The sequence below is a fragment of the Syngnathus typhle genome, linkage group LG21, assembly GCF_033458585.1.
Source record: "Syngnathus typhle isolate RoL2023-S1 ecotype Sweden linkage group LG21, RoL_Styp_1.0, whole genome shotgun sequence".
Classification (NCBI taxonomy): Eukaryota; Metazoa; Chordata; class Actinopteri; order Syngnathiformes; family Syngnathidae; genus Syngnathus; species Syngnathus typhle.
In genome coordinates, this window is record NC_083758.1 from 4,068,822 (window position 1) to 4,082,670 (window position 13,849).

General features: G+C 42.2%; 1 protein-coding gene and 1 long non-coding RNA gene across 5 annotated transcripts in view; one reads left to right on the forward strand and one right to left on the reverse strand.

Annotated features, from left to right (window-relative positions):
* The window catches only part of LOC133145060 (uncharacterized), a 226,256-nt gene that overhangs the window by 27,938 nt on the left and 184,469 nt on the right, over positions 1-13,849 (forward strand). For all 4 annotated transcript variants that reach the window (XR_009710817.1, XR_009710818.1, XR_009710815.1 and 1 more), the window contains exon 4: positions 6,387-6,496. This is a non-coding gene — a long non-coding RNA (uncharacterized LOC133145060). The remainder of the gene's footprint in view (positions 1-6,386; positions 6,497-13,849) is intronic.
* On the reverse strand, positions 1,421-12,215 carry gpr37b (G protein-coupled receptor 37b). The gene is made up of 2 exons (XM_061268124.1): positions 10,706-12,215; positions 1,421-5,452 (listed from the first exon to the last, which is right to left on the reverse strand). The coding sequence occupies exons 1-2, from the start codon at positions 11,693-11,695 to the stop codon at positions 4,637-4,639; spliced, it is 1,806 nt and encodes a 601-aa protein (XP_061124108.1). The 5' UTR covers positions 11,696-12,215; the 3' UTR covers positions 1,421-4,636.

The following is a 13,849-nucleotide window of genomic DNA, read 5'->3' on the forward strand; positions in this document are numbered from 1 at the left end:
TGGTATGAGAAAGGGCATTTATGGAACTTGTTATTGCAGCAGTGGTGTGTGTATATGTGTTGTGTTGAAGGTCTTATGCACCCAACACACACACATACACACACTTAAGATCCATCAATGAATATGCTTCAGTCAAGCGTTTACTTTTCCCGGTGACCTAGAAAGTCTTTCCATTCCTTATACCTGCTTAGTGTTGCAAAGATTTATCCGAATTCTAGAGGGCAGGACCAACTTTTATCGTAAGTTTATTTACCTCGATAGCATAGCAGTATCGTTATGGTATCTGTAACAGGAACGTGTCGCCATAGCAACAGCCCTACTTTGCTTTAAATAGAATGAATAAAGACCTCAGAAGGAGTCGCCACAGCGGACTGACAACAAAAAGTAGAGTGTAAGGTGTGTTTTTCTAGTTAGCATTAGCTAACGTAGCATTTTTTTAAGACAAATTATTTCAATTGTTTTTCAACACTAATGTGGCCTCATAACCCTAGTATTTAACTGAAACCTTTTTTAATCTTTTTTTTAACCTGGAGGTTAACAAGTGTTGTTGCATAAGTGTGCACACCCTCTTTTAATTAGCCTGGGATTGTTCAGACTGGCCCTATCGCATTCAAACACTTGTTGAAAAGCACTCAGCGCACTATGTGAAGTGCAACTGATTAACCCCAAATAAACTTTAGTAGGTTTTTTCCTGTCCTTTTTTTATTTTTTTTATTTTCAAGCACAGATGAAGGTTTTGTTCAACTTGTCAAGGAAAAATTACCGTTTTTTTTCATGTATAGTGCGCAAAATTTAACTAATTTATTGTCCTAAAATCTGGGGTGCGCATTAACCATGGGTACAAAAAAAAAGTTTTTTTTTTTTTTTTTTTTAAATCCGGATATCATACGGAGGCCGCCATTACAGATGCGCTTTCTTCTCTGCTGTTCACTTCAAACACGCTCCATATGAACACAATGCTCTCGTATCTCGTATCAGACGCTATTGAGTATGCTAGCGCATGCGCAGTGATACTGACCGGCAGAATAACATCCGGTTGTTCCCAAAGATGATCTTTTTTCTGAAATAATTTTACGTTCACGGACTTAAGTAGAAATCAAAATTTGGGTGAGTATTATACATGGGTACAGGCTTTTTTCCAGCATCAACATGCCATTTTTAGGGTGCGTATTATACATGGGGGCGCATTATATATGGAAAGAAACGGTAATTATGGAAACGTGAGCATTTAGCTCATTTAAACATTTTAGTTTAAACGGGTTAGGGTTAGGGTCTACGATTGGTAAATTCTGAGCACAGCCATTTCCCCATTTTAAGAGGGTGTCTTCACTTTTGCAAACGCAGTATTCTATTTCAATTATTTTTTGTAACAAACTGATACAAACAAACACTTATTTGTAGTGATAACAAGAAACGTAAGTCTGATTTAAGGGTTTTAATGAACAGTTTTCCATTCTTTGATAGACAAAGTGACAGTTTTGGGCTATATAAAAAGCTTTTTAGAAACCAGCGAGCGGGGTTGAAGACAACAGTGCATGTGCTTACATTGGCAGACACCAATTATGGACAGAGGACACTCACAGTTTGGGAATACATATCGTATGCCACAAGAACCACTTCAACACCTTGAACCGCACAAAACTACACACCGAACCACTTAGAATCCGCCCAACCCCTTGCGTAAAATGTCCCCGAAAAAGGTCAGTTTGACTTCAGTCACAAGATCCGGACTTGAATTGAAATAATGAGTGTGATTTGTGATTAGGTTTGAACATAGCACCAGGGTAGGTTGGTCAACCTTTGGGATTGTCGACTTTGGACAAACTGACCTCGTATGTGAGTGCTAGAAACGGTTGCTACCACAAGACGGTTAGAAAGTTTGGCAGTGAAGTAATCAATTGATTGTGATACACAGAGGATAATATGATAAGGCTTGTTTTTATTCCTTTTGGTCAGTCGAAGAAGAAAACACGAGTCGTCCTCAGGAGGCAATTGCTAATTAGCAGTGAGGGGGGAAAAGAAATCTTGCAGAAATCCAGTCAGACCTTTGTAAAATCTTGCATTATCCATAATCAATACGGTTCTTGCTTGGACATGGCGTGATAATAACAAAGTGCGAAAAAGTGCTGACAGAGGAAAAATTGTAATTTAGCTTTCTCTTGTATCTCGAGGGAGATATTACGGATCTGAGGAACTGCCAGTGTGCAGTAAAAACTTTTCACCGGCAAATAAATTTGAATGTAGACACAATGAATGTCTGTCGTAAGCTAAATGCTAAATCTTTGTTTGTAGCATTTAGCTTGATTTAACTATGATTTAGCCTTTTCTTGTTTCTCGGGGGATATATTCCAAATTTGTGGAACTGCCGATAGGCAGTAAAAACTTTTCATTGCCAAATAAGTTTGAACGTAGACACAAAAATATCCAAATGTACTAAATTCTAAATCTTTGTAGCATTTAGCTAATAAGTAAAAACTTTTCACTGGCAAATAAGTTTGAATGTAGACACAAAAAATGTCTAAATGTACTTGTAAGCTAAATGCTAAATCTTTGTTTGTGGCATTTAGCTTGATTTATCATTTACTTATGATTTAGCCTTTTCTTGTTTCTTGGGGAATATATTCCAAATTCGTGGAACTGCCGATGTGCAGTAAAACCTTTTGATTGGCAAATAAGTTTGAACGTAGACACAAAAATATCCAAATGTACTTGTAAACTAAATGCTAAATCTTTGTAGCATTTAGCTAATAAGTACATTCGAGCATATTTGCGAGTATGTGCTAGTCAAACATTTTTACTCCACGTTCAACACTTCTGGAACTTAAAAGTGAACTTGACACATACAAGTTTGATGAAGATAAATTTTAATTCATCAAAAATCTTGATTATGTTAATAGGGCGACTGTAAGTATAAATGTAAACATATTTTTGGCTGTTTTCCCCCTCACTTGACTTGATTGTAATGAGCGACAATATTTTTAAATTTATCTTTCAGGGCGTAAAAAAAAAAAAAATTACAGTACAATACACAAATTGATTCGTCATTTTTACACTTTTTAAAAGTCGCCGCTTTGGCGCTGTTTCACATGCTTGTGGTAGCACTCGACTCTTTTTGTGTACAGTCCGCACAATTAATACCAGAAATAAAGTGTGCACTTCAATCGATTCTAATGGTACTGATTGAATTCTAGTTTACAGCGTATTCATCATAAGAGCACCAAAGTGTGTACAGTTTATTTTATTTTTTTTAATATATACAACCCCCCCAAGTGCAAGGCGTAATATGATACAACAGTGTTAGTGGGCAATCACTGACGTCCATGCTGTTTCATATTCCATCGCGATCCATTTCGTGAGTCCGTTGAGAACCTTTTCATTTGTTTACGCTTCTCTGAGACCAGCCCAGTAATGTCACGGTAAAGTGTTTATTTAATATGTACAGTGTAGACACTTCATTAAGTACACTTGCACAATCTACTGTACTGACGTCCTAAATGAGATCTGTATCAAATATTTTGCAAATTTTTTTTTGGACACAGTTTTGGATTTCAACACAACGTGCAAGCTAAAAACCACAACAATCTGCCGTCACCTTGTAACAACAATTACAGTAGATTTTATATGTAAACAGAGTGGTACTGTCAGGCAGTGTCAACTTTTACCAGATGGCATTAACTGAGTGGCGGAGGAGTTGTTTTGATTCCAATTTTGTGAATTTTCACATGCAAATCAGTGCTTAGAGCTCTGCCAAGGCAAAAAATAAAAATAAAAAGCTTTAAATCTATTTTTTAAAACATTGTAAATGTATGTGAATACAAAAAAATGCAAGCATAAAATATAAAGAAAATACTAGATGTTATATTAGTGTGAGAAGAATTTGTCTAGAGGCTGGGACTGGTCCGGTTGTTTTGCCTTGACCAAGTTTGCGTATCAAATCGAATTTCCCCATTGAAACAAATCAAAATGCCATTAATCCGATCCAGCCTCTAAATTAACCCATAATAATTTTGTCCAAGTACAAATAGCATTGGATTTTAAAATCAGAAATTGAATATACATTTAAACAATAAAATAAAAGAGTGTTAAGAGTGGTTTCAGGAAGAGTAATTAAAAAAAAAGTTATATACGCACACTCACGCATTCTTCACCACCCATTCCAATAGTGGCACAAACATTCCAAAACACGCACACACACTGCAGTATTCTTGTGTAGGGTTTCTTGAATGGGTGTGGCCTGATGAGTGATGTCACAAGTTTGACTCCACGCCTAAAAAATTTGATGTCTACTTGACAAAATTTGATTCAGGTTTCCTCCGAAATTCTAATTTTCTAATATATTCATATAATATCTATATATTTAATATATTGTTGTTGAATTTTACTCTCTTCATCACAATTGTCTTAGTTATTAGGATAATTTTTTCTCAAGTAAATATCACTCATTTTTTCAGTACAACTCTGGTTGCCCATTTACGGCATTGTTAATAAAGAAGCATCTTCGTGCTTGTTGTGTTTTAGCGGACTGTTGCTATCTTCTAGCTCCCGAATGCTGAACCTTGATAAAGCGGGGGAACGCCGTAATGCTTTTCTTCTTGGCAAACCGTTTTTCATCATGCGCCGGGAAACCAAACAGACCTTAGCAGTGAGATCCGGCCGGCGTGTAGTTGCTCAGCTCCCGGCGAATGGTGCTGAACGGCGACAGCTCCAGTTCGGTGGTGCACTCGTGTTCGTTATCGTCGCTGGCCGTGGTGGATGAAGGCGTGCGGCTGCAGCAGCAGCAACAGCAGCAGTCCAAAAAGGCCCTGCCCAGCGGGCGACACAGCAGGAGCAGCAACACGGGTGTCACCGCCGCCCTGCAGAAGAGCAGCAACTGAGAGAGCAGGTGGAGCACGGACATGGTGTTCTCGGGAACGCCGGCCGCCATGTACACGGACACTATATTGCAGATGTTCTCGGGCACCACGCAAGCGCCGTAGACGATGGCCAGCGCCACCACCGTGCAGTTCATCTGACTCTCCAGGCGGATCTGCTTCTTGTTGCTACGCACGCTGGCTTGCTCGGCCCGCCGGATCTTCCGCGCCGTCACCAGCGAGCACCCGATAGTGAAGAGGGTGGGCAGACAGAAGTAGCAACCGAAGCACCACCACAGCCGGGCGCCCTCGTACGTCAAACCCAGCACGTAGAGCATATCGGGGAGGGCGGTGGAGATCCGGATCACGCAGCGCTCCACGGGAGGCTCGTCCGGGATTTCGGCCTCTTCTGTCACCAGTTGTCGGATGAGCAGTTCGGGCAGCGCTAGGAGGAGCGCTCCGATCCAAATGACGGCCAGCTTGGCGGTGGTGGACGTGCAGTTTTCGATCATTTCGTAGTACATCTGGACATTGGTGGCCGCCCGGAAGCGGTCGATGCACAGCGCGCATAACGTGAAGGTTGTCACGCCCAGGGAGGCCACCTGAAGGGAGCAGAGACAACAGAATCACTGAGAAAGACTCTTCAAGATGTCGGTTGGATTAACACCCTGCAAAGCAGCTGGAGTGTATACAATTCGTGTGTGTGTCCTTGCAGCAAGCATCTCATGAAGCGGCGTCCACACACTCCAGTCATTCCGTCTCTGGCTTTTCTCCCAATGACTTTTACTACTTCCTCACCCTCTTGTTCCGAATTAAACATCCCTTCCTCTCAACCCACCATCCGCCCCAACAGTCCCTCCCGTCATATCAAATTTAATTACGACAGCCAGCATCCCAGATGGCCCCACCGAGCCTGGGCTTTGCTTCTCGAAATACTAACTTCCTGGACAGATACGCACGAGAGCTCTGTTGCCTCAACGACAAGGCGCTCTAATCCAGCCGGTCCCCACATTGCCTTTAAATCAGACGTCCATTTTTATTCCGACCCTCAACCTGCAAATCCACTGTAAGAATTTCATGACTGGACGAGTGTCTTCATGGAGGAGCGAGAACATTTCGTGTATAATTTATTCGTTGGAATGGCTATTTTTAGTCAGGTATAACTCAGCCTGGCAGTCCAAAAAGTGCCCTAACCCTCGCCTTATTTTCAATTCATATATGGAATTAGCCTGCGGTTCAGAATATGGCAGCCAACGTGTTTTTTTTTCATGTCGCGGTCATTGATATGAGAAGCAGGTGTTGCCGACAGCCAGTGTCCTCTCTGTGTGTTTATTTAATAAAAGGTCATTAACTTGCCGATTAACGGTGCCACAAAGGCTGCATGTTATTTATTGGCTCCTAATGAGCACTGGTGGAGCCTGCTTGACCATGTGACCGCTGTCAATGTCAGTCGTAATGGGAGTTATCAGGTGATGAATGGGGATAGTGTGTATGCAATATACATAAAGTCATCTTTGTGTGTGTGTGTCACCACAGAGCCCAACTCAACCATCATCCATCTGCCAGCCAGGGTGTGTCTGACAATAGGCTGCTTCAAATGGGTCAACTCAAATGACCTCTTTTGACTGCGGACTCTCAATAAAATGGTATGTAATTTTTTTTTTTTTATAACTCGTAGTGGTTGTCCTAAAGGAGTACTCTCAAAGGTTTTAGTTTCCAGGGACCTCCACTCACTGTCCTAATAAAACATAACCAAAACTGCCAAAATAAAAAATAAATAAAAGTGGAACTGAAAAAAAAAGCTATCTCATTGAAAACATAAATTAAAATATAAATTGATATTTAGTTGTATTTACATATTTATTCTTTTATATATTTTGCTGTTATATATTTTTTTATATTTACATATTTCTACATTTATTTTGTATTATATATTATGTGTTGTTTTTACGTCCATATATATATTTTTTAATTTAATATTTCAATTTTATACGTATTTTTAGATTTGTTTTTATGTTCACGTTTGCATGTTTATTTTTTATTTGGGTAGTTTTGGTCCTGCAATGCCAAATAAAATGTTACTCAATATGCTGCATACAAAGTACTGTACATAAAGTAAACATCAGACATAAAAACAAAGTATACACTAGGGATTGAATTGATTAGTCAACTAGACTTTACCCCGCATTGATGTTTGAAGCTTTAAGTTGAGTAACTACTAATCACACGTTTTTACATCTTGTCTATCAAAATCAGATAGCTGTGGTTGAGAATGGCGGTTAGCATCGCTAGCTTAAACTATTCCAATCTTAGCTCGTCTTAAAACAAACGTATGGTTGTACTTGTCTACCACACACCAGCAAGCACTTGTGGAGAAAGCTGCTAAAGATTTTATTATCGCTCTAATAATGTTTTATATGAATTGCTTAGAGGCTTCTAGCAGTGTGCAACAAAGTGAAATACAATAATTAGCCTAAGTAGAGCCTCTTCTGAGATCAAATATCAAAAGCCCCATTTAGTGATGCCGCTCCCTGTTTTATTACATCTCCCAGGCACTTTCTTCTGGACAATAAATTCCATCTCCATTAAATTACATCATGGTCTGGGGCATATTTCCCTCGGATATGAAAAAATATATATACACTTGCCTAGCTACCGCTAAAGTCACTTTTCCAGGTCGTCTGAGTTTGTCTGGAAGGTGTCGGAGCGGACAGATGTGCTTTCCAACTTGATTCTCATTTCCTGTCCACGACTGAGCAAATCACCTAATGAATATTTCAGTCGCACTCTCTCAATTATCAATTTGGCCTTCAACAGCCGGTTTGTTTCCTTATTTAAAACCACGATTGAGCGCTAAGCTAAATTATTTATATACTATCTAATTAACAACTGTAACGGTAGCGAGGTCACGACATCAGACATAGCGCGTGTCGCATAAAATGAAGAAGGTGCGGCCATACGCGTTAACAACACGAGCGACGAGCGAGAGTGTGTGTGTTCCCCTGAGGCTTTTGTCTAATCACAGATAGCTGATGCAGGGAGAATAGCTGCGGGCAGCGATCAGTGCGAGGAAGGCCATTCGGCCCATCTGCTGGATAAGCATGCCCCACTAAACTTTGCACGCATGTGCGCACACAAGATGGCTGCTCGTACATATGAGAAAATTCAAATTTGCCCGAGTGTTATACAATGCAGAGCAATCGGAACGTGTCAAGCTGACGAATGCCCTAGTTTTGGTGGGTCTTCACTCTCGGCGACCATTTTTGATAAATGTCTTTTTTGTGGGGCGGCATCAGTCTGCCTGTCACCTCCCCGTTGAGGTTCACCGTAGCGTAGCAGAGGCGGCCTGAGGTAGGGACGTAAACCACGCCCACACCTGTCAATCATTTGTCAAAAACAACTGATCGGTACTTAGCCAGTGAATGTCTCCGAATCCTGCCGACAACGGCGGTTATGTCGTGTGAACAACACGACGCGGCTGCAAGGTTATTCCAAAACTGGCAAAACAAAAATTATACGTTTGAACGTACCGTATTTTCCGGACTATAAGGCGGACGTAAAAACCTCCAATTTTCTTAAAAGCCGACAGTCCGCCTTATAGTCAGGTGCGCCTTATATATGGACCAAATTCCGGCCCGCGGAAATTTAAACTGGCCCGAAGCATTGCGTCATAAAATCAATCAGAAGTGACCCGCTAAAGACTATGAATCAAAAAGACTATGGATCTTTATTTTGTGATCATACAGTAATTTGTTGGATCTGAAGTTGAAATAAAAAAGATAAAATGGAGAAGGATTTGATTTGGATTGAAAATCCGACATGATGCAACCTGGCCTGTTTACTGCAGTCACAAACATCAATACCCTTCTTATTCATACAACATTAACAACAATAAAGCAAACTTATTACATCTAATAAAAAATTCATTCAACTTTCATAAACTTGTTAATTTGTTATTTTAATCTTTAACTTTAACTTTTACTGATCCATCTGACTGTTTTGTTTTGTACTTATTAAAGTAAGCTTTACATGTTTATTTTGTGTGTTGTGTGATATTAACATTGTTGATATATTGTTATAGTTTTCACTATTTCAAGTTATTATATTTTGATTGCATTAATGGTGCGCCTTATATATGGACAAAGTTTTAAAATGGGCCGTTTATTGAAGGTGCGCCTTATAGTCCGGAAAACACGGTACTTGAAAATATATTTAATCCTATCTGCAAATACATTTGAAATTACTTGCTAAAAATGTAGCATTTTTTCAAATAATGCTAAGTGAGTATATTTTTTTACCTCCATTTTACCAATACAATTGTAAATTACGTACATACGTACTACAATGTATCGCTATATATTCAGTGTTATTGTGTTGGGACTCATAATGTGAAAATCCATATGATATATCACTCTAGTGTATGTTTACGACGCCGTCGTTGACATAACGACATATTGATTATGTAGTAAGACTGCTGCTGTCAATCTTACCAACTGCCAAAAGATTCACCTCGAATTTCACACGCCTTGAAGGAATTGTTAGATTTGTGTTCCAAGATGATGATTAGAGACAATTAGCGTTAAACCAGATGGAGCGAAATATGTGTTGCTCCGCCCACAGTCATCCACCACCATTTGTGACATTATAAGACAAATAAGAGGCGTTTACGCCAATTATAATCCTGTCATGCTTTTGAATGGTAAATATTTGTGGACGTGTGGCAAGCAGAAATTTCGACTTTCGTAGCTATTATGTTTCCTCGAGCTTATTTTGTCAACGTAGCTCTAAGTGGGCCAGAACAATCGCCGTCACCCGTGGCTATCAAAATGCTTCCTGCCTTCTTTGTTATTTTCGGGGGCTGTTTGATCTCCCTTCTGGCCAAGTTATTATCCAAATTGCCAGATTTCATCAATGGCTTTCTTCTCGTCTTACTGTCAGGGGTTATAGCGCCACCTGTCGCATTGTATTATACACCTAGGAAATCTGATTTCCGACGACATGAATCCATTTGGATAGATAGCATAGGAATCCTAATTTCCATTTTGCTCCCTTGAGCAAATCGTTTTCCCGTCATTTTCTAACAAAAGCCCTAAAACCCAACTTCATTTGCTTTCCACCCCGAGGTACGTATTTTATGACAATGACCCTTCGAAAAATGAAAGCAGCTGCATTGAAAACATCAGCTACGAACACAAAAGGGAATCGTCTCCTGTCTGGTGATTCGGATGGAATTGTGATGAGCGTACAAATGGGAAGGAATCAACATGGTGTAAACAACCTGTGTGAGCAAATGACAGCTGGCGGTGAGGGAGTCCCAGATTAACCATGTTTGTGCGGAAAGGTCGTCTGTAGGTCTACTTGCGGGGGGGAGTTGTGCTCAAAAACTAGCAAAAACGTAATTGATTGGCTAACATCCGAAGCTAGTTGCTATGTTGTTTTTATGACAGGTAAAGAAACTTGACACCACAAAGTCCAACATCCAAATATGGGACAGCCCTTTCAAGTACAGCGTGAAAAATAATACATCCTCGCTCGTGTTTTGAAATGTATAACGCCGTGTCATTTAACAGATGCTATTTGTTAGCCAGTCTATAGTGTTTCTTATTCGGTGTTAGCATCAAGCTAACGTATTTTGAGGTTGTTTTAAAAGTGAAAAACGTCATAGTTTCGTCGTAAACTAAAACTAGCTTGTTTTCCGGATGTGGAAGGAAGCCAGGGAAGGTCGGAGATTCAAAACTGGAACCTCGACTCTTGGAGTTCTGCTGTTTGTGGACTTTTGTTTCATTCCTCTTCTCTAATGGGTACAACGTCTGCCAACTAGTGGTGAAAGGTGTTACTACAACTTAAAACGTTACCTCCATATACGGCACCACTCTGCAGGTGATCTCCCCCAGCAGCCAGGACTTGGTTAACTCATGGAAGACCACCATGGGGAGGCAGAACAAGAGGAGCACAAAATCCCACACAGCCAAGTTAGCCAGCAACGAGTTGGAAATGCTCTTCATGTAGTAGTTTTGGCACACGATGCACAAGATGGCGACGTTGCCCGCGACGCCCACCAGGAAGATCACCCCGGAGACACAGGTGATGGCGTAAGCGCCGTACGTCTCGGTGGTCACCGGGTAGAACGGGTTCTTGATCTCGTCGCCAAAGTCCCGCGAGCCAGGCGGCGTGATCGGTGTGGCGTCCCAAGGGTTCTCCTCCCGGAAGGTGAAGAGCTCGGGCTTCCTGGTGAAGAGTTCGAAGGGCGCGTCGGTGGCCGTGAGGGCCACCGGCTTGGGGACGGGTTCCCATGACGACGCGTGAGGCTGAGCCAGAGCTGAGCTTTTATTCAGGCGGGTTCTCCCCCTCTTCCAAGCTTTCTCCTCTTTTGTTCCCCTCCTGTGTCGATCTCCCTCCGTGGGCCCCCCTCCACCCATTGAGGAGGTCTTAAGCGTATTGTGGTGTCCACCTGCCGGGGTGCCCGCACCCTTCACCCCGCCATCCAACTTTATCCTCTTACTACGGCGGTGCATCGTTTCCCAACGGGAGACGGCATCCTCCACGGGTGTCAGCGTCCCATTCAAGTCGTGCTTGTTGTGTGCAAAGCGCCTCACTTCTCCCGCAACCCCTCGTTTCCATGGTCGCGTGGAGTTCAAGGTCCCTCGGATGATTGCCGCCGGGGTCTCACCTGTGGCGCGGTCTCTGCTTTTGCTTTGCCGAATATCCCGGGGTGAGCCGCTGGAAGTCCCGACGGGGTGCGGGATCAGGACCTCTTTTCCGCCCTCATTGTTTGCCACGGACAAACACACTTGTGCATTGACGAGGACTATCACCAATAGCATCCCGGGTGAGAGGATCTGCATCGTGCGGGGGGATTGCGGACTTCCGGAAAGTGCACCTTCACGTACTCTTCTGCTCTTCCATTCAGTCAACAGCCATGACGGAGACCGCTCCGACGAATTGCCGTTTCACTCGAGAAAAATACAAAGCATTTGCTGCATTCACGAGGCGCAAACTTGTGGGTTACATCCAAATATGTGGCCGTGCCGCATCTAGAATCAGCATCGCCTGGGGATGGCAAGCGAAGAAAAAGGAAGGAATGTGTTGCATGTCCATCTTCTAGAAGATCCCCTAAATCCAGCGTCCACTGTTTTGAGTCCCTGTGTGTGACTTGAGTGAGACGGAGCAGCGGCAATGCGGCGTGGAGCCGCCTGAAGCTCACTGATGCATCGGAGTGGAGAGCGAAGGAGAGAGAGAGCGAACGAGAGAGAGAGGTAGAAGAGGGGAGGGGTTCTCTTCACGCCTCGCTCTCTTCTTGCTATAGCTCCGCGTGCACTGCAAAGAAAATGGACTCCCCTGGCGGATAACCCCGATCTGTCACTCTTCATTCATCACTAGAGCATCCACAAGACCCCCGGGCAGACCACGGCTGCAGATCCCCCCTACCCTCATTCTGTCGATGCTTCAGGCAAATGTAGTAGCCACGCCCGTGTTGATGCGTGAAAACAAATCACGCATAGGAGGCGCTGTGTTAGCTATAAGGTGAAGGAATTATTAGGTACACCTGAAGAACCTAATCCAAAATTGCAACAGAAGACATTTATTGTTTTTTTCTTTTTTGTGACAATTAGGAGAAAAAAAATTATTTCCTTAAAACAATACAACCCCCACCCGCGCAATTCGAAATATAATTAACACATCGTATGCTACCTTAAAGCTAACAATGTAAACCTCACATAGTTACGTTAATGAATAACGTCGTTGTGTTTTACATCCCTGTATGCGACATGTTTTGAAACCTACAGTAGTCATGTACACAATGTATACAAAATAATGCATATATTCTTTATCCTCTGCGCAAAACGGCTAACATCACTGCGCCCTGTTTTTTCCATTCAATATTCCATTCACTTCAGCGGTAAATCGAAATTCTCACAAGCCTCTCAACAATACATTTTTCTAGTCCTCAAATAAAGATGACTGACTCCATTTTTTATCCAAGCAACCATTCTGCTTTGACTTAAGCAATAATTCAAGAGACTTTCAAGACCAAATGAAACTTCCACATTACGTTTGAAGTACTCAAAGTCATCGATTTGCGTTGAGCTTGTGACCGCAAAGCTCACATTAATAATCCCGCATACATTTGGTAGTGATGATGATCCAAAAAGGAGTGCTGAGAAAACCCACAAACAGGTGACCTCAAATAAGCCATCATGGCCAAATCCAAAGAAGCCATTGGGGTGGGGGTGGGGGTGGGGGGTCTGTGTGCTCAGCTAACTTCCACATCATTTTCACTCCCTTCAGCCAATATCTTAAATTGACCTTCATCCAGTTAGTGTAAGCAGTGGATTTCAATTACCAGAGGTCAAAATCACATCTGACCTTCATCCAGTTAGTGTAAGCAGTGGATTTAAATTACTAGATGTCCAAATCACATCTCGCAAGAGGACATAAAAGCCTTGGCCAACATTCCCTCTGGTGCCCATGTCCCGTCTAGCATTTATTCACCCTGTGTAGGTGAATCCTGGAAATAAAAGGCTCCATTCGACCTTGAAATACCTCCAGAGTAAAGTGAAGGTGCAACAGGGCAACATCTCACATGTAATTATCATGCCTGATGTGTGAGCCACGGAAATCCCGCTTGTTGGCGTGTGTCCGGGTGCAGATAAAAGGGGGGGGGGGGGCCTCACCCATTGATGTGCTCATGCATAAAAAAGCACACAAACACAGAGGGGGTCGTCGAGGTCGCGCACGCACACACACACAAGCAAAAATCAGGAATGAGCGCATGCACAGCGGGATTAACATGGAGAGGAATTTGGAGTTTACTAGGGCGTGTTGTCAGCGTGAAAAAAATAAGAAAAGAACGCAGAGACTGTGGCGGTTTCATTTATTGCGTTTGTTTGATTGTAATTATACGCATGGGTGCCCGTTAACGTGCAGTCAACGTAATAATAGAAGACGGTGATATGCATAAATAGAAGTGAAATTGCATGGCTTTATCGAATTTATGT